The sequence below is a fragment of the Schistocerca cancellata genome, chromosome 1 (assembly GCF_023864275.1).
Source record: "Schistocerca cancellata isolate TAMUIC-IGC-003103 chromosome 1, iqSchCanc2.1, whole genome shotgun sequence".
In the NCBI taxonomy this organism is placed as follows: domain Eukaryota; kingdom Metazoa; phylum Arthropoda; class Insecta; order Orthoptera; family Acrididae; genus Schistocerca; species Schistocerca cancellata.
In genome coordinates, this window is record NC_064626.1 from 504,034,012 (window position 1) to 504,055,737 (window position 21,726).

General features: G+C 43.6%; 1 protein-coding gene across 1 annotated transcript in view; it reads left to right on the plus strand.

Moving 5' to 3' along the window:
• Positions 1–1,053: 1,053 nt before the first annotated feature.
• LOC126178163 (DNA ligase 1) overlaps positions 1,054–21,726 on the plus strand; it is a 132,442-nt gene continuing 111,769 nt past the window's right edge. Inside the window, exon 1 of the mRNA XM_049924512.1 lies at positions 1,054–1,157. Within this exon, the coding sequence (XP_049780469.1) occupies positions 1,138–1,157 (20 nt within the window). The 5' untranslated portion in view covers positions 1,054–1,137. The remainder of the gene's footprint in view (positions 1,158–21,726) is intronic.

Sequence of the window (21,726 nt, forward strand, 5' to 3'; positions counted from 1 at the left end):
TGTCTCTTTTCTAGCTTCTAAATGAAGCCCAGTCCACATGCAACGATCTGTCTGTGCAGACATCGGCGCAGATGTCTGTACATGCAAAAGATCGCGGCAAATGTGGTGTGTTCACACGACACAAACCCCAATCTACTACTCGCCCGCCATCTGTCAGAGTAGAAAAGAAATCAGTAGCAAGCGACTACGCTCCCTGTAAACGTCAAAAATTTAATTCAGTTATTTTGAAATATAGAAATGGAGGAAGTTCTGTTGTGGTCTGTGTTCGCAACTTGTGTTGCAAAAAACATTCAGACCAACCGCAGGAAACAGAGAAACCGGTCAAAATGGTGTAGACAGTGGCTGCTAAAGCGAAAGCAGTTTTCTCACGTAAATTTACTGCGAGAGTTGCAGGGCGAACCTAACGACTGGCGAAATTATTTGCGGATGGATGTCGAAACTTATAATTATCTCTTAAAGCTTGTAACCCCTCATATTATGAGAAAAAATACTTGTATAGAGAAGGGCAATTTCTCCTCATGAACGGCAGGCGGTAACATTAAGATTCCTAGCAACAGGAAGGAGCTACAAGGATTTGGAATTTTCAACTGCAATGTCGAAACAAGAGTTGAGTGAAATAATACCCGCAATTTTTCAATTAGAGCACTGTATGCTGCTGTCTTTTTGTCTCAGTCACTATATTCTTTACATTAATCTTCCGCAAACATGGGTTGTTTCTATATATTTCAATGAATTCACATACAAACTCTGGAGGACACTGACGAGTATCAGCCATTTTAATGCTCTGTGCGCACAAATACGAACACTAGACTGAACAAACAGCTGTTTCGCGCCAGATTTGCGGCGATCTCCTGTCCACACGCTCCAACTAGTCTGCGCAGATGTGGTTTGATCCCACAGATTTGAGAGGTTTCGCTCAAACCTCAAACTCCAACTTCCAGGTTTGCACACACCTCAGGTTGGTGTAAATCTTCTGTCCACACTCAACGATCTGTCCGCGCACCTTGAGTTTATCGATTGCTAACCAAAGATGAAGTTCTGTATTGTCTGGCGCAAACATAGTATGTACTTCTTTCATGTTGATGATCTCAGTAATGCGTATGTTTTGATGTGGCGGGAAAAAGTAGTGAAAGCAAAATGTCTCAAAAATCAATAACGTAAGTACTTTGCATAAATAAATATTTATCACACTTTTCAGTGGTGTTTTTCACATTTGTGACATTGTAGATTAGTATTGTTGATGCTTAGCTTGATTAGTGTTTGATATTTCATTGTGCCAGTGAGGCTGTTAGTGAAATTGTTTTCTTGACATAAGATATATGCCCCGATATAGAAGAATGTCTTATGCTTTGACTAGTGACGTAGGAAGCATGTGACAAGCTCCGTAAACAATACGACGACAGTAACGTGTTGTTAATGACGTTTTTTTTATTAGGGGTTAAAGTGCATACCACCACAAGTAGGTTTTTTATAGTATCATTTTCGTTGACTTTGGCAGCTCTCAACCAGACTGTTACCTTCCATTCTAACCGGGACCTCCGGCAACGTTACAGATCAGTCTGTCAAGACAACCAGTTATTTTAACCTAAGTTTTTCGTTGAGAGTAGAGTGTGTTTTCCAGTGCAGAGGTTTGCATACTTTTTGGGGTGTCATGATTATGTATGTGTGATACGTTCAAATAGTCACTTCTTCGTAGTGCAATACAATCGTTCGTATGGCCAATGATATATATTGTTGAAACACCGTTTGCGGGTTTCGGATATTCAACAGCGGGAGTGTTAGCTCCTTTGTTGATTGAACTCAGCCTTGTACTTTGTATATAAGCTACTTGGTGCGTTTGTATTTAGGGAGATACAGTCAGTCCTTAATTACGTCAGTTATAAACCATTTTCGTTAAATGTGCCATAGCTTCACTACATTTTTCTGACATTTCGCACTTGTTTTGTGGTTGGAAATTTGTAGGCACAGTATCAAGATTAAAATACTGTAATTTTCACCTACCATTGCGTTACTACTTAATAGTTTTGAGCCAATATGTAACAGAGGCTTCATTGATATTTGTAGTCTTTCATTATTGAAAATTCCAATACAGAAGTCTGTAGACATACTATTTCCCATCAGTGTTCAAAAGCCATGGACCAAGCTGGATTCGAAGGTCAGTCAGTATCTCGGATTAGCATTCACCTCAGTGTTGAAGATAACAAGATCAACACTTAAACAGAGGCCAAGGTGTTCAATGGCAACGTGAAAACCTTGTTAATAGAAATAATTTGCAAGCATGCTTGCACTTGCTAATTCACCCCTTATTAACTGTAAATTGATGCTGGTAATTAGTGTCTCCAGGTTCTGATGGCTTTTGAGCAAGTAAGAAAGCAAGAAATTTCCCACTGACTACTTCTGCACCAACCCTGTGTCAGCTATGGAGATAACATAAGCACGAGTATGCCAATATTTAAAAATTGGTTATCACAACCACAACTTTGTGAAACATCTGCAGCTTTGAAACTGATGTATGTACAGAGGAACTGTCATGTGACTTCAGCTTCCAGTCCTGCCTCCTTGGTTCACCACCGTAGTGGAGATACAAGGGTAAATCTGACTACACTGGCATGTATGATATTCACTTTAGTGAAAAATAAAGGACTGATGAGAAAGAAAGTGAAGATCCTCAAACAGGCAGCTTATCTCTCTGCATGTTTCATAATTTAAGCCGTCAGGCATGCTTGTTCCAACTTTTTGTGATCCCACATGTATGACAACTTCAGTGGAGAAATGATTGAAGGTAGCATCATTTTTATTTGGTTTTGAACATCTCATCTGTTATTGAAATGTGCAAAATTACATAGTTAGCTCAAAGATTTGTGTGTTATTGAATGATTGAACATAATGTATAATTGCTTGCAATGATCTTTCTGGAGACTGAAAAACTCCCCTGTAGAAATGAACATGCCTTTTTGTGTTGAATGTAGTGTACTCTGTCCATGGTATGCAAAATTTTGTAGCAGAGCACACACTGAAACAGTGTGTCTTCACCTGTATTGCTGAGGGGTCAACGGAAGCGTCCGATTCCACCCGTCTGCTTTGCCCCATGATGTAAGGGTGGTGTGTGTGACGTAGCAAGAATTTGTTGGTGGTAATATTTTTTTGGGACTCTTTTACTCAGGTTGTAATGTTTTGTGTATTTATTGTGTATTGAAAGTGTTTTAATTTACGCAGGGATGTTTGACTTTCGAATTTTTGAGGTGTTGTGGTTTTGGTTCTGTTTTTCATAGTTGTAGGTATTGGTTTCTTCATATCAATAGTTATGGTTGACTTATATAGGTCAAGGGAAGGGAAATGACCGATTACAGTTTTCATAGTTTTATGTGTAAGTATTGGTTTTTGGTATCATCAGCTGTGGCGAAGGCGAAATGTCTGATTCAGATTTGCATAGTTTTTCCTGCAGGCGTTGTGTGTTTTGGTAACGTCAGCTGTGGTTGTCCTATATAGGTCAAGGGAAGTGTGTGATTCCTGTAGATTTTCTAATAATTTTTTTCTTTTGTTCATCGTTTTGTGTGTTTTGGAATCGTGGTGTGTTTTTCTTTACTGTTATGTTTAGCTTGTCCCCTCCCTAAAACTCCAAATTTCCCGCAGTTATCCCGTTAGTTTGATTGTATTTTTGGAGGGAGATGTTATTGTCTTATTTGTATGTATTATTGTGTTTTATGTAGTGACATCATAGGCACCATATTAGAGGCACTTGGAATAGCTATTTCCGCCATATTCATGACGTGGGTCAAAGCAGACAGGTGGAATCGGACACTTCCGGAATCTGCTGAGCAGGTCCACTCTATTGCTTAGTAAACATGAGGGCAGGTCTGTGCTTGCAGGCACATAAGTGTGAGCTGCAAAGTAGTCATATAGATGTAAATGCATTGAAGACTGACTGACAAATATAATTGAGTAATTTGGAAGTGAATATAGCATCTGATGTACTTCAAGGAAGCAGATAGGACCCATCTGTGAGGTCAGTGGATGCATCATTGGCCGTGTTTGTAGTTCAGGGTGTAAGGTTTGCAAGTTTCTTCAGTGAGTTATGAATTAATTTTTTTTGTTTACATGTTTGGCATTTTTGTTAGGTGTTAGTTTGACGTCTTTGTTAGGTGTTAGTGGAGGGAGGGATGTTGATGCCAGGCAGATTTATTTAAAGAGTTTTATGGAATTGTATCATTCCAATGAATGAGAGAAAAAGTGAAAACAACCAGCCTTGCTTCTGGTGTTCCAGCGAAGCTGTGAAGTCGGTAGTAGTGTGGCCGTGGACTTCTGGTTTGGGGGTAACTGTTATGCCCAAATGAGAGTTTGATGACTTGATAAAATTGTGCCACAGCATTGAGCAATTGTGTGGTATTCACAAAATTTTTTTGGGAACAAGTGATGTTATGTCCAGATAGAATAAACTTTGCTGCTGAGACTTCCGCAATTCTCATATCACACTTTGAGAAATCCCTCTCTCCCGCAAATGAGAATATCGAGAGATTATTGATAACCTGTGGCAGTTAGAAAAAAGTGCCAGAGCTTGCAGCACAATCGAACAACTATGGAACTCATGTAATATGCTTTACCAAGATTTAATCCAAAATCAGACATTGTTGGGAATGTGACCTTTCGGGCAAAGCTACTTGTACACATAAGATAAAGTCTCCATTGGATAGCAGTTGTGGGAATTACTGGAGGCTGGGATTCCACCCATTTGCTTTGAGCAATAATGTCATCACCATGCCGAACACCCATTTCAAGTGTGTCCAACTTGCTCACCAAAACATCAATCATAACACCTGCAGAAATACAAATACCAATTGAACCAGTACACTGACGTACAAATAAAATTAGCAGGGCAACTGCGGAGCAAAGGGGGTTTGGGTGTAGACAAACTAAAAATTCAATAATAAAAACAAAAACACTCTTTAGACACAGCACTGAGGAAGGGGCACACTCAAAAGCACTGAAAAATAAAATCCAACAAAATGCCAAATAAGATCATGGCATCAAAATCTCCAGTTAACGTACACTGAAGTGCCAAAGAAACTGGTATGGGCATGCACATTCAAGTACAGACATATGTAAACGGGCAGAATACTGTGCTGAGCCCAGCAACACCTCAGACAAGTGTCTGAGGGCAGGTAATCAAGAATAAAGTGAGTTTGAATGTGGTGTTATAGTCAGCACACGGGCGGTGGGACACACCGTCTCCAAGGTATCGATGAAATGGGGATTTTCCCATACGACTGTTTCACAAATGTACTGTGAATATCAGGAGTCTGGTAAAAACTCAAATTTCCGATATCACTGCGGCTACAAGAATGGGACCAATGATGAGTGAGGAGAATCATTCGGTGTGACAGAAGTGCAACCCTTCCACAAATTGGTGCAGATTTCATTGCTGGGCCATCCACAACTGTCATGGTGTGAACCATTCAATGAAACATCATCGTTATAAGCTTTCGGAGCCAAAGGCCCACTCGTGTGCCCTTGATGACTGTATGACATAAAGCTTTATGCCTCGCCTGTGCCCGTCAGCACCGATGTTGGACTGTTGTTGTTGTTGTTATTGTTGTTGTTGTTGTTGCTGCTGCTGTCGTCTTCAGTCCTGAGACTGGTTTGATGCAGCTCTCCATGCTGCTCTATCCTGTGCAAGCTTCTTCATCTCCCAGTACTTACTGCACCCTACATCCTTCTGAATCTGCTTAGTGTATTCATCTCTTGGTCTCCCTCTATGATTTTTACCCTCCACGCTGCCCTCCAATGCTAAATTTGTGATCCCTTGATGCCTCAGAACATGTCCTACCAACTGGTCCCTTCTTCTTGTTAAGTTGTGCCACAAACTCCTCTTCTCCCCAATTCTATTCAATACCTCCTCATTAGTTATGTGATCTACCCATCTAATCTTCAGCATTGTTATGTAGTGCCATATTTCGAAAGCTTCTATTCTCTTCTTACACAAACTATATGTCCATCCAAATACTTTCAGAAACGACTTCCTGACGCCTAAATCTATACTCGATGTTAACAAATTTCTCTTCTTCAGAAACGCTTTCCTTGCCATTGCCAGTCTACATTTTATATCCTCTCTACTTCGACCATCATCATTTAATTTTGCTCCCCAAATAGCAAAACTCCTCTACTACTTTAAGTGTCTCATTTCCTAATCTAATTCCCTCAGCATCACCCGACTTAATACGACTACGTTCCATTGTCCTCGTTTTGCTTTTGTTGATGTTCATCTTATATCCTCCTTTCAAGACACTGTCCATTCCGTTCAACTGCTCTTCCAAGTCCTTTGCTGTCTCTGACAGAATTACAATGTTATCGGCGAACCTCAACATTTTTATTTCTTCTCCATGGACTTTAACACCTACTCCGAATTTTTCTTTTGTTTCCTTTACTGCTTGCTCAATATACAGATTGAATAACATCGGGGAGAGGCTACAACAAGTCTCACTCCCTTCCCAACCACTGCTTCCCTTTCATGCTCCTCAAATCTTATAACTGCCATGTGGTTTCTGTACAAATTGTAAATAGCCTTTTGCTCCCTGTATTTTACCCCTGCCACCTTTAGAATTTGAAAGAGAGTATTCCAGTCAACATTGTCAAAAGCTTTCTCTAAGTCTACAAATGCTAGAAACGTAGGTTTGCCTTTCCTTAATCTATTTTCTAAGATGAGTCGTAGGGTCAGTATTGCCTCACGTGTTCCAACATTTCTGCGGAATCCAAACTGATCTTCGCCGAGGTCGGCTTCTACCAGTTTTTCCATTCGTCTGTAAAGAATTTGTGTTAGTATTTTGCAGCTGTGACTTATTAAACTGATAGTTCGGCAATTTTCACATGTGTCAGCACCTGCTTTCTTTGGGATTGGAATTATTATGTTCTTCTTGAAGTCTGAGGGTATTTCGCCTGTCTCATACATCTTGCTTACCAGATGCTAGAGTTTTGTCAGGACTGGCTCTCCCAAGGCCGTCAGTAGTTCCCATGGAATGTTGTCTACTCCGGGGGCCTTGTTTCGACTCAGGTCTTTCAGTGCTCTGTCAAACTCTTCACGCAGTATCGTATCTCCCATTTCATCTTCATCCACATTCTCTTCCATTTCTATAATATTGTCCTCAAGTACATCGCCCTTGTATAGACCCTCTATATACTCCTTCCACCTTTCTGCTTTCCCTTCTTTGCTTAGAACTGGGTTTCCATCTGAGCTGTTGATATTCATACAAGTGGCACTCTTTTCTCCAAAGGTCTCTTTAATTTTCCTGTAGGTAGTATCTATCTTACCGTAGTGAGATAAGCCTCTACATCCTTACATTTGTCCTCTAGCCATCCCTGCTTAGCCATTTTGCACTTCCTGTCGATCTCATTTTTCAGACGTTTGTATTCCCTTTTGCCTGCTTCATTTACTGCGTTTTTATATTTTCTCCTCTCATCAATTAAATTCAATATTTCTTCTGTTACCCAAGGATTTCTACTAGCCCTCGTCTTTTTACCTACTTGATCCTCTGCTGCCTTCACTACTTCATCCCTCAGAGCTACCCATTCTTCTTCTACTGTATTTCTTTCCCCCATTCCTGTTAATTCTTCCCTTATGCTCTCCCTGAAACTCTGTACAACCTCTGGTTTAGTCAGTTTATCCAGGTCCCATCTCCTTAAATTCCCACCTTTTTGGAGGTTTCTTCAGTTTTAATGTACAGTTCATAACCAACAGATTGTGGTCAGAGTCCACATCTGCCCCTGGAAATGTCTTACAATTTAATACCTGGTTCCTAAATCTGTGTCTTACCATTATATAATCTATCTGATACCTTTTAGTATCTCCAGGATTCTTCCATGTATACAACCTTCTTTTATGATTCTTGAACGAAGTGTTAGCTATGATTAAATTATGCTCTGTCCAAAATTCTACCAGACGGCTTCCTCTTTCATTTCTCTCCCCCAATCCATTTTACCCACTATGTATCCTTCTCTCCCTTTTCCTACTTTCGAATTCTAGTCACCCATGACTATTAAATTTTCTTCTCCCTTCACTACCTGAATAATTTCTTTTATCTCATCATACATTTCATCAATTTCTTCATCATCTGCAGAGCTAGTTGGCATATAAACTTGTACTACTGTAGTAGGCATGGGCTTCGTGTCTTATCTAGGCCACAATAATGCGCTCACTATGCTGTTGGTAGCAGCTTACCCACACTCCAATTTTTTTTATTCATTATTAAACCTACTCGTGCATTACCCCTATTTGATTTTGTATTTATAACCCTATATTCACCTGACCAAAAGTCTTGTTCCCCTGCCACTGAACTTCACTATTTCCCACTATATCTAACTTCAACCTATCCATTTCTCTTTTTAAATTTTCTAACCTACCTGCCCGATTAAGGGATCTGACATTCCACACTCCGATCTGTAGAATGCCAGTTTTCTTTCTCCTGATAACGACGTCCTCCTGAGTAGTCCCCGCCCGGAGATTCCAATTGGGGAACTATTTTACCTCCGGAATATTTTACCCAAGAGGACGCCTTCATCATTTAACCATACAGTAAAGCTCCATGCCCTCGGGAAAAATTACGGCTGTAGTTTCCCCTTGCTTTCAGCCGTTCACAGTACCAGCACAGCAAGGCTGTTTTGGTTAGTGTTACAAGGCCAGATCAGTCAATCATCCAGACTGTTGCCCCTGCAACTACTGTAAAGGCTGCTGCCCGTCTTCAGGAACCACACGTTTGTCTGGCCTCTCAACAGATACCCATCCGTTGTGGTTGCACCTATGGTACGGCCATTTGTATCGCTGAGGCACGCAAGCCTCCCCAACAACAGCAAGGTCCATGGTTCATGGGGGCAGGTGGGACTGTTAATGAGTGGAAACACGTTGCCTGCTTGGATGAGTCTCAAGATTGTGTCGAACGGATGAACATGTATGGGTATGGAGACAACACATAAATCCGTGGACTCTGCATATCAGCAGCATGGGCTGTTCAAGCTGCTGGAGTCTCTGCAGTGGTGTGGGGTGTTTGCAGTTGGAGTGACATGGGACCCCAGGTACATCTAGATACGACTCTGACAGGGGGCACGTACTTAAGATCGTGTCCGGTCACCTGCATCCATTCATATCCATTGTGCATTCCAATGAATTTGGGCAATTCCAACCAGACAATTTGACACCCCCACACTTCCAGAATTGCTACAGAGTGGCTCCTGGTACACTCTTCTGCGTTTAAACACTTCGCTGGCTACCAAACTCCGCAGACATGAACATTATTGAGCATATCTGGTCTGCCTTGCAGCGTGCTGTTCAAAAGAGATCTCCACCCCCTCGTACTCTTACGGATTTATGGTGAGCTTTGCAGGATTCATGAGCCGGCCGAAGTGGCCGTGCGGTTAAAGGCGCTGCCGTCTGGAACCGCAAGACCGCTACGGTCGCAGGTTCGAATCCTGCTTCGGGCATGGTTGTTTGTGATGTCCTTAGGTTAGTTAGGTTTAACTAGTTCTAAGTTCTAGGGGACTAATGACCTCAGCAGTTGAGTCCCATAGTGCTGAGAGCCATTTTTTTGCAGGATTCATGGTGTCAGTTCCCTCCAGTACTACCTCAGACATTAGTTGAGTCCATGCCACGTCGTGTTGTGGCACATCTGCGTGCTCGCAGGGGCCCTATACAATATTAGGTGGGTGTATCAGTTTCTCTGGGTCTTCAGTGTATATAACTCAACCCTAGACCACTGTACCAGTAACCGCCATCACAACTGCTAGAGCACAACATATCATACCGCAATCCTAGATCAGGATACCAATTTGTGGTGTCAGAGGCTTTTGTGTTGCTTGCTGCAGTTGTTTGTGTATTTGCGATGAATGATGGGGAGTGAACATGACCTATGAGGAGTAGGTTAGGATGAGCCGGGATCCCATGAGAAAATAGTTTTTGATAACTGTCGTAAGTGGACCAGTGTTTTTTAATTAAATTGTGGAAGAAGGTAGATGATAAGTGATACTGTTTGATATATTAATTAACATTGATCCATCTACCTTCTCCCATGATTTAATTAAAAATAGTGATCCACTACACAGTGGTTATGCGGGCACCTAAGAGTGCAGGTTAAGTATTTCAACATTATCTGTTTTATATGACAACAGTCTGTACAATATATTCCATTGCGACAACACTTACTTTGGTTCACTCCGCCACATGACGACTGTAGTGTATTAATCGACAGGAATCTTAAATCAGCTGAGGTAGAAAATGTTGTAATTGTGTCCTTCTGTTGGCTGTCACAATTAACCACTGCAGTAACTAATAACTTCCAAGTAAATCCTCATTCCGTAGTTTGTTTGTTTCCAAGTCATGCTGCAATCCTTGGATGCTTTAATCAATCTGCAGTTGATTGGAAAATTACAACTTCATAAGTGATGGATGAGAGACAAGTTTCTGTGACACAGGTATAAAAGCATACTCTGATATTACCTACAACAGATGATTTAGAATTCTTAATCATGGCAGAAATATATTAGTGTTTGGCATCAAAAGTACACGACCATTTTGAAGATGTTCACATAGAGACTGAAACCATTTATCGTGATTCAGCTGTAACGACAATGGACGCAAAGATAAAAAGGGCAAGAATAGTAAACAGAAAAGTCAACATATTCACAACATTGATAATGAAGGGTTATATCATTTTCTAATGGGAATATTGAATCATTTGTTTTGGATAGAAAACTTGTGGATGTATGACTCAAATTCAAATGAATAGTTGACAAGTGTGCTCCATGGGAAGGTAATGGGACCATTGTTTTTCATGTTACATATACTAATAAATCACTCACTATTTCAGATTTTTAACTGATGAAATTCTGCTGAGTAACTGTAGTAGGCCATTAGATCATGAAAACATCAACATAGTTGAAGACTGGCAACTAGCTATTAATGTAGAGAAGTGCAAATTGTCAAATTCACAAAATGCAATAGTATGGCTTTCTGTGGTTACAGGATTAATGAGTCGTAACTAGAGACCCCACTACATCTCATCGGACAATGTTTAGCCAATGCCATTCCTCCCACTCCTCTCAAAACAGTGCCTCGCTGTTCCAGAGTAAACTGTGGCTTTCTTGTGTGGTCAGTGGTCCTTCTTATGGTGGCGATGATACATGCTCCCATTCTAGTCATGTTGTCATGTCCTTATGATCACTGTGACACTCAAATGGGCAATGGTGGCATTGCTATTGACAGGCTGATCTTCATGTTCCCTCTTATCATTAATCTGCACCTAATATAAGGGTGATGATATCTCTGTGCTTGTGTGTCCTTGTTGTAGGATCATTCTCAACTTCATAAGTGATGCTTGACTAGTGGCATATAATTTTGTGAGGACTTCAAATATTTTTCTGATTGTTTTACCTTTTAGGGGGGCTTAAAAATCTACTGGGTTGTAGCTTATAGGTTAGTCTTTGGCTTTATAACATTCATGTCCTTATCCTGCCATTGCAGTTGTAGTGATGAGCTGTTTGATGCATTAATACTCAGCATCATCAATTTTGAACAGTTGTTCTTTCAGCTTCTCGCCCATAGTTTGCGAAATGTGGCATGAAACCTGTAGTGACTTCTTTGCTGTGTTGTATATGAATGCATGATGGGTAGTACCTTGCCCTGTATATTTTGATATCATTTTATTAAAATGTTGCCTTTTGGTGGTTGACTGTTGTCATTCTGTGGATGATGTTGCACCGTGAAGCCATTTATGACACCAATTTTGAGAGAAACACTTTTGTATGTTCGGATATACAGTTTTTTGTGTTCAGCAGTCGGTACAGCCTTCATGATAGTGTAGCAAGTGAGGCAGTTGGTGAACACAATGCGCATTGTATTCCCATGATTATATCTAGGCTGTTCCCAAATCCTGGATGGTTTGATTTTGGAGCATTGTGAAAATACAACAGTGTGGCTGGTTATAAAGGAACTGGTGTGATGAGCAGCCATTTCCATCACATTCAGTCATAATCCAATGTATATGATGTTCCATATATTAGTCTGAATTCAGATTTGACTGCTTCTTCATTTTAAGGCACTTGTGGGCTTCAGTTATGCCGGACCTTCCTTTGTTCGGCTGTAGCAGTTGTTGGCGAGTAGGATATCACCAGTGCTGTAAGTTTTGTCCAGTGAATCAAGCAGTTGACATCCTAGTGTTTGTTTTCCTTTTATTGTACTACTGTGGCTTCATGCTCCTGAAGCTTCAAAGTTCATGTTGCCAGTCATCCTGATGATGTTAACCATCATAAAGAACTGTGGTCAGTTACAACAGTGAATGGGCTGCTATATAAATAGGGTTGAAACTTATTGCCAACTGCAATGTCAGTTGTAGAGTAACTCTTTGTGGACTAGCAGAGTACTCTGGATGCTTAAACAATGAATCACTCTTTTTTAACCAAAACTGAGTACCCGAGTAGATGATGACACATTTACCACGATGAAACCATTATTTTTTGTGGAACAGGTTGAAGATAAATGTGAGTAAGTTGAATCATAGGTGAAAAAAATGCACAATGGATTGCTGCTGAGTAATCCCATCTCCGCTGTACAGTCTACAGTTCTTCAGACATGTGAGTGTCTGGGTTACATGCCAGTGACCATTGCTTGACATAAAACTTGTGTTATGGTCGAAGGAGTCATCTTTCACACAGACCTTACACTCCAGACAGACGAGGAGCTACAAGCTTATCTCCAGTGGTGAGGTGTATATTTTGTCTGGTGCATACAAAAAGATCCCACAGGTGATGAAACAGATACAGGCACTTTCTTTGAAGGAAATGGCCTCCCACAAAAAGTTAAAGCCATGGTGTACAGGTGTGACGTGAAACCTTACGTCCCACGACCCATAAGGCGTTTCCAATGTTTATTCTTTGGTCATACATCATCCTGCTGCGCCATGTATCGTAAGTGTGGGAACTGTGGACCATCACTCCTTACACACAACCACCTTAGGTGTCAGTTGAAAGGAACACCACCCTTCACATGCACCAGTTTGAATAGTCTTAAAGAAAAAAGGAAGGTACAGGAGTATAAATCTATTGAATACATGTCATATATTGACATGCGAAAAAAAATATATGAATGCTTTCACCCTGTTGACATGACACTCAATTATGCAGAAGTCACTGCCATTATCCCCCCACCTCAGTTTTTTCCAAACCAAGTTTCCCATTGCCCTCCTGTTTGATGATTCCTGCAGCATTGTCTTTGGGAACCAATTCCTACACCCTACCATAGATCAGCTTCCTTCTCTGACATCTACCAGAGACAGGGCTCCATCTTGGGATCCCTCTCACTGGAAACCAACAGATCAGAGGCCAGACACCAGCTAATCGCTTAAGGAGCTACTGCCTTTAGGGCCAGAGCTGCACAGTCTTCTTCCATCCCCATGCCCACTGCAGAAAGGCCCTTGAAAGAATCTTCGCCACCAATATTGCAAAGAAGGGAGATGAGGAGGATGAAAACAACATCAAATGGGACACAACTACTCGTGTGACCTTGGAGGCACCAGATACCCCCAATACAGTCGGATTTTGAACCAATGTTCATTGATGTGTTACCATCCCCACTGGTGACAGGCAGTGATCCTGAGGCCTGACCAGTCCTGCTCATCCCTTCACCCCTAACCTGGACACCCACAACATGATCATTAAATGAAACGTTAACATATATTACTGCCACATTCTGGAACAACACATTATTTCCTTTTAACTGTAGTTTGCTTTGCTCTGCAAGAAATGTACTTCACTTATGACTATCCCCCAATGCTCCATGGTTATTATGCATCTGTTGGAACTGTGCTGACCCCAAGATTGCGCCTGGAGGGGTCTGTACATTGGTTCAAACAGATGTCATTAGTGAGTGGATTCCCATATCTACCAAGTTTGAACACCCCCAGGAGGCACACGGTCCTTTCGTGAATAAGTGCATTGTGAGCACGGGCCACTAAGGTATTGCAGCCTTCCGTCTTTCCCAGGCTACGTTTCCTTTCCCTTCCCTTCCCCTCCTTTCGTGTCCTTGCTCCTTCCCCTCTGCCCTCTCCTCTCCCTCTCTTGGTGTCCTTGTTTATGTTGACCTTGCTATCCTCCTGGTTATGTTGGCTTTGCGATTTGGTTTTGTTGAGTAACTACCTCATCCTTTTGGCATCCTCTGGCCCCCTCTGGGGTTTGAACTCCATTGCTAAATTTCTATTCCATAGTGTGAGCCATTTTGACAGTAGCACCTTATCTAGTGTCTCCGGTGTGTGCCCTCCTAGTTCCTTCCATCTTTTCTTTGAAGTCGTTGTCTGATGCTGGGGTACATAGCCAGCATGGTAGCAAGCTCGTGTGGTGGGGTCACTATGTACCCTTTTGTTTGAGCCCCCTGAACACACAGGGATCACACTTCTGTTACCTGAGCTGTGACCTACTAGGAGTGGTTGCTTGTCACCCTGGAGCATCGGAACTTCCGGCAATGGCTGCCGTGCCAGATGGCCCTTGCTGTGGCTCGGTGGTGCCCGTGGGGAGAGCCCCTGATCGGAGTAGGTGGTATCGAGGCGGACGCCATGCAAATGGAATGCATATGGGTCCAGAACTCTGGCTGTTCTTCTACGGCCGTGTCTTTGAATGGAACTGATTCTTTTAGTGCTGTTTCTCCTGCTCCTTCAGCCTTCCATTTCGTGGCTACCCCCTGGGAGGAGGGTCAGGCTCATTCGCTAGGGGTGAAACCTTTCCCCCACTATCTGGTTTCCACCAGGACTGATGGGGATACATTCACCAATGAAAAATGGATGGAAATTAAGTCCCATGCTTCTTTACAGAGCGTAGGGGAACGATGCGGGAGACCCGAACCGCTTTACTAGGCATGGTCCTAGTGGAGGTGGTTTGCCATTGCCTTCCTCCGACCATGATGGGGATGAATGATGATGATGAAGACGACACAACACCCAGTCATCTTGAGGCAGGAAAAATTCCTGACCCCGCCGGGAACCGAACCCGGGACCCCGTGCTCGGGAAGCGAGAACGCTACCGCGAGACCACGAGCAGCGGACACATTCACCAATACCAAGCCTTTAATTTTTGTGGAACACATTGAAGGCAAGTTTCGCGAAATGGACTCTCTGACCAAGATGTGGTCGGGTTCGCCGTTGATCAAAACTGCTTCAGCTGCCCAGTCTGTGGCCCTTTGTGCCTGTGACCATCTTGGCACAATTCCTGTGTCCATTATCCCCCACCAGTCTTCGAATGTGATCCAAGGTGTAAATTTTCACAGGGATCTCATCCTTCAAACTGATGAGTAACTTAGGGACAACCTAGGACGGCGGGGTGTTCACTTTGTTCGGTGTGTTCGGAAGGGCCCGAAGGACACATTGATACTGGTGCCTTTATCCTGGCCTTTGAAGGGGATACTCTCCCTGAGAAGGTCAAGATTATGGTTTATCAATGTGACCTGAAGTGTACATCCCACCACCTAAGAGATGTTTTAAGTGTTTGCGTTTTGGACACACGTCTTCCCACTGTTTGCAGACCCCTCTCTGTGGTGACTGTGGGTGTCCACTCAATGAGGGGAGTTCCTGTGTTCCCCCTCCTGTGTGTTTTAATTGTCATGGCAATCATTCTCCATGTTCACCGGATTCCCCACCTGTAAGACGGAAAATGGGTGGCTCGTAAGAAGCATGCCCGTCACCATCCTCTGTCAGTGACGTATAGCTATGCTTTAGTTACATCTTCACCCCTTCCTCCCCTTCCTTACCCCAGTCCTGAACCCCTCTCCTTGCCCCCTCCCCTGCGGTTCCCACACCCTCCCCTCAGGGTGCCGCTCCCCCTCCCCAGCCGGAGAAGTGTCCCATTCTTTGGCGTCTGCCAGTCAAGGGCACCCCTCCCGGGACCCCTCTTCCCAGCAACTTCCAGGCCGAAGGTCTGCTGCCACACAACGACCACGAGAACCACGGTTTGTGGGCCCCCGGGTTGCTCACTCTCTTTCTGATCCAGATCTTGCTGCAGCTGGCTCCGTTTTGCAGTGCAGCCCTCCTCGATCTCAAACAGAAAAGAAGAAATAACGTAAGTCCCGGGACAAAGAGCCTCTGGTGTCGCCAGAGTTCCTGCCCCCTCCTTCGCAGCCTTACACTGACCTGTTGTTCACGGCTGTCAGCCCCTCCTTGTCGGTGACGGATGGTGACCTGGTGGCATGACTGGCCTTAGCCTGTTCACTTCCCATTTGAATCATCATTCTGTTCTTATCCAATGAAATTGCAATGGATATTACCGTCACCTTCCGGAGTTGAAGTCCCTTATTTTGTTTTACTTTGCATCTTGTGTGGTTCTACAGGAATCTCATTTTACTGATCCGACCCTCAGTGGGTTCTGTGCTTCCTTCCGAAATCGGGTCGGCCCCTTGCGGCTGGCGTTTGTATGTTGGTCTGTATGGACATTGCTAGCACATGGATTCCTCTTCAAACAACACTGGAAGTGGTTGCTGTTAGTGTCCATCTGGACGTCACAGTTTGCAATCTTTATCTCCCTCCTGACAGGACTCTTACACCTGCTGCCTTAACTGCCCTTCTTCAGCAACTTCCTCCTCCCCTCCTCCTCCTCCTTGGGGATTTTAATGCTCATCACCCCTTGTGGGGCAGTGCATTTCCATGTAGTCGGGGTCCTATCATAGACCAGTTTCTTGCGGACCATGACTTGTGCCTTCTTAATGATGGCTCCCCTACCCATTTCACTGCTGCTCATGGTGCCTTTTCTGCCATTGATCTTTCTCTTTCTTCTCCCTCCCCCCTCCCTTCATTACACTGGTCGCCACACGACGACCTTTGCGATAGTGACCATTTACTGTTGATTCTCTCGCTACCTTCTCGCTCTCTGATGGACAGGTTACCTCGTTCAACTTTCAAACGCGCCGGTTGGCCTCTATATACTGCAGAGGTCATTTTTTCTCCCTCTTTGTCGGGTTGTATTGATGATGTCCTGTGTGACATGTCTACTGCGATTATTCGCACTGCTAGCCTTGCTATACCCAGGGTGTATACGGCCCGGGAGATCCGGGAAAAGCCCGGGAATTTTTTCATCCGGAAAAAACCCGGGAATTTTTTATTTTCATTGTTTCAGATTTCAGTTTAAGTTTTATAGGTTTGACATGTAAGATCTGATATGCTGACAAAGAACTTTAGTCCACTAATGCTGAATAATACTCCAGCAATGAAACATAAATCAGAGAGTAACACCAAAATAAATGTTCAGTTGCATAGAAAATGGGTAATTTACACAATGCACAGACCAGTTTGCCGACACCGAAAAGTGTCAAAAGGCTTTAGGTCGAAGATTATGCAGTGTGTCCGTAATAACTAACGTGCATTCGATGTGCGTGACGTCTCAATTGTTTACATTCCTAACAGATCATCAGAAAATATTACGAATAGTGGCTTGAGATGCGTTACTTTCATAGTAAATTTCCACGCAAGATGATTTATGTTACGTGTGAGAATGTGCACTGAATTTCTTAAATCACAGGGCGTTATAATTCTCATTCCAAACATTAACACTTTGAGGATCAGCCATTTGAGAAATGTCGGGCCCAGAAGATAAGTCATTTATGCCAGTATTTAAAATTTTACCAGCACATTTGTATTTGATATGACTTAACGTGTAACACACGCTAAAAAAAGACCGAGCTTCAAGTTAGTTTTCATATTTAATGTTGTTCTTTCATAGATAAAAAATTATGCAATCGATGGCAAAAAGTGTAATTGACCTTCAAAAACATCTGCATAATGTGTTACTGAGCAATGTCACAAGTGTCTTCATGCCATAACACTTCGACTTTTCTACGCAACTGATAATCATTTTGGCACGATTTTAATTGCCAAATTAGAGCCTGTTAGTAGGCCTACGGACTTCCTATCATTGCAGGACTAATAACAGTGGATGCCAATGAACGATGCAATTCTCGTTCGGACATACACATCTACCTACGAGTTAACCGGTGTAGAAACGCACTTTGCTGAGTTGAGCGAGCTCGGCCTATCTTCGTAACGTACGCGCCGCGGCCTGTCTTTCTCGTAGGCCTCATGCTCTAACTGCCGTCATTTGCAAGCGAGGTCACGTGACATGAGCTATGGCTGGATGACAAAAGTGCATCGCTCCACACAATCTCTATTTTATAGTTTCGGAGGCTTCCATGCTGTAATTTGTGGGATTTGTGTATATACTTTCGGAATACGAAAATAAACTCTGTGTATATTGTCTCGCATCAAACAACTTCCCAAACGCATTGTTTTTCCTGGATTTCGTTTCCTAGAGTGCTGGGACGTCCTCCGCCGGTATAAGCCCTTTACGATTCAAAGGACTGATAGGTTTTACAGCTCCGAGGGAATGTATACTGATACTTAACACGGATGTATTTTAACCCGCTTTATACGTAATTTCATCTGGGAGAAATTGTGTTTTTAACCGGGAAATCCGGGAAAAATCCGGGAATATATTTTTCTTGTCCACGTAGACACCCTGTATACCACACTCAGCTGGACCATTTCACCGCCATCAAGTTCCGTGGTGGAGTGCAGCCGTTGCATTGCAATCCGTGATCGCCATCGAGCTTTGCGACACTTTAAGAGGCACCCTTCTGCTGTCAATCATATTACCTTTAAATGCCTTCGCTCCAAAGCTCGTTACTTAATCACATGGAGCAAATGGGTGTTGGGAATGCATTGTCCCTCTGTCACAGGTATGGGCTACACTTCGCTCTCTCCAAGGTTGCCATTGGCAGTTTATTACCCTCCCGGGCCTTGCCCTCCTGGATGGCCTTTGCATGGACCTGTTGATTCTTGCGAAACATCTTGCGACCCATTTTGCAACAGCATCAGCATCAACCTCCTATCCGGCAGCTTTCCTTCACTAGAAACAGCAGGCCGAAGCTTCCACCTTACGTTTCACCCCTTGTCAGTGAGAATCTTACAACGAACCTTTTACTGAATGGGAACTTTTTTCTGCACTTTCTTCTTATCATGATATGGCCCCTGGCCCAGACTCCATTCATAACCAATTGCTTCGACATCTCAGTACTCCACAACGACAACATTTTCTCTGGGTGCTTAACCGTATTTGGCTCCAGTGTGACTTCCTTTCCCAATGAAGGGATAGCATTGTGGTACCCGTACTTAAGCTTGGTAAGAATCCCGTTTATCAAAAGCTGTCGGCCAATTAGTCTGACAAATGTTGGTTGCAAGTTACTTGAGCAGATGGTTGCCCGTCGGCTCAGTTGGGTCCTCTATTGTCCCCTTACCAGTGTGGCTTCCGAGAGGGGCAGCCTCCGATGGATCATTTACTTCGCTTGGAATCCGCAGTTCAGCAGGCTTTTTCCTAGCGCCGCCATTTGGTTGCAGTATTTTTCGACCTTTGCAAGGCGTGTGACATGGCTTGGCGCCCTCATATCTTTCTTATATCTCTTCGGGGCCCACTCCCGATTTTTATCCGCCAGTTCCAGTTTCACCTGTCGTTCAGGGTTGGGGTTGGTACTGTTTTTAGTTCTCCACTGCCCCAGGATAATGGCATCCCACAAGGTTCCGAACTGAGTGTATTTCTTTTCCTCATTGCTATAGATGGACTTGTGGCCTCTGTTGGTCCTTTGGTCACCCCTGCTCTGTATGTGGATTATTTCTGCATTTGGGTTAGTTCCTCTTCGATGGCCTCTGCAGAGTGGCAGCTCCAGGGTGCTTTATGGGGTTTCAATTATCTCCTTTAAAATTGCGGGTGGTCCACTTCTGTCACCGTACTACAGTCCAGCCCGATCCAGAGCTCTATCTCAATGCACAATGATTACCTGTGGTACCACAGTTTCGTTTCATGTGTCTTTTTTTCGGCAACAAGCTCACTTGGCTGCCTCATATCAGACTTCTGAAGATAGGATGTTTCTGTGACTCAGTGTCCTTCGCTTCCTTGCCCACACCTCTTAGGGTGTGGATCGTTCCACTCTTCTCCGCTTTTTTTGGGCTTTAGTGCTGTCTCATGTGGATTATAGTCGTCGGGTTTATGGTTTGGGTGCTCCTTCCACGTTGCACCTCCTGGATCCGATACACCATCGTGGTATCCGTTTGGTCACTGGTGCCTTCCCTACTAGCCCTGTTGATAGTGTCCTGGTTGAAGCTGGGATCCCCCCCCCCCCCCCCCCCCGTCCCCCCCCCCTTTCTATTTGGCGGTCCCAGCTTCTGGTTTCTTATGCAATAGCTGTCTGTTCCTCTCCCACTCATACTTCCTATTCTATCCTGTTCCCAGACCAAGGATGTCACCCACCTGATTCCGGGTTTACCGGTTGGTCTCCGCCTTGTATCTCTTCGCCGTGAGTTTCAGCTTCCTTTGCCCTGACCCTCCCCCCGCGGTTCATTCCTCAGCCCCGGATTCAGATGGATCTCCACCGAGGTCTGAAAGATTACATTTCCTCAACGGTGTTCTGGTTTTTTTTTTACCCCGCCGAATTTTATGGGAGTTTTGGGATGCTGTTTTTTTTTTTTTTTTTTGACACTGATGGCTCTAAATCACTAAATCTGCTGATCGTGCGGGATATGCCTTCACGCTCTCTGTTGGCATGGAAAATCACCTACTGCCAACTGTATGTGGGGTGTTTACTGTGGAATTGATGGCCATTTCCCAGGCCCGTACCTTTATGAAACAGTCCCAACTCAACCACGTTTTGTTATGTATGGACTCAAAGAGTGACCTTCAGGCTACTGATCGGTGTTTTTCCTGCCATCCCTTGGTGTCGGCCATCCATGACCGTCTCACTGATCTTCACCATGCTGCTTGTTCCGTTGATTTCCTTTGGGTCGCTGGCCATGTGGGTATCCCAGGTAATAAGCTTGCTTATTGTTTAGCTGGGGGAGCAGTCTCTTCCCCACTTCTCTGTATCCCTGCCTGAGGCAGATATACGGCTTCATATCAAATTCCACTTCGCACAATCATGGGGCCAACTCTTGGGAGGCTACCTCCCTGTGTAATAAACTTCATGCGATTAAGGTGACACCTGTCCCGTGGCATTCTTCCTTCCACCTCTCCCGAAAGGACTCGACAACCCTGTGTTGTCTCTGCATCGGCCATACTGGGCTGACCCCTGGTTTTCTTTTGTGTAATGAGCCACCCCCACTTTGTGGTTGTGGAGCCTTCCAGTCAGTAGCCCACATTTTGGTGGAATGCCCCCTTTTGGCTCTGTGTACTATGTACAGACTTCCCCGCACTTTACCTTTAATGTTGGCTGACGATTCCCGGATGGTTGAACTGGTTCTCAGTTTCCTCTGTGAAAGTGGTTTTTATTTTCAGTTCTAATGTTTTTAATCTCCTTCTGGAGTAGGGGCAGGGCAGTGAGGGTTGGGGTGTCTCCCACTGTAAGCTGTGTTTGGAGATTTCTGACTCCCCTCCATGGCCAAGATCCTCTTTTCTCTCCCTTTTACTGTGTTTTTATCACTTTTTAGATTTTGTTAGTCTCCTTTTACAATACCCACTTTTACGTTGTACAGGTTGAATGCTTTTGAATAGCAGGCGGTCTTGCATGTACTGCATGAGAGTTGGGATATTTCCTGCCTCCAGCATAGCCTTGGGGTAGCCCACTTGCTGACTTCCATGCGTTTGTTTTTACCATTGACAACACGACTGCACTTTTACGTTTTTTTTTTTTTTAGCCTCTTACCTTTTATTGTTATGATACTTCTGAGATGTAAA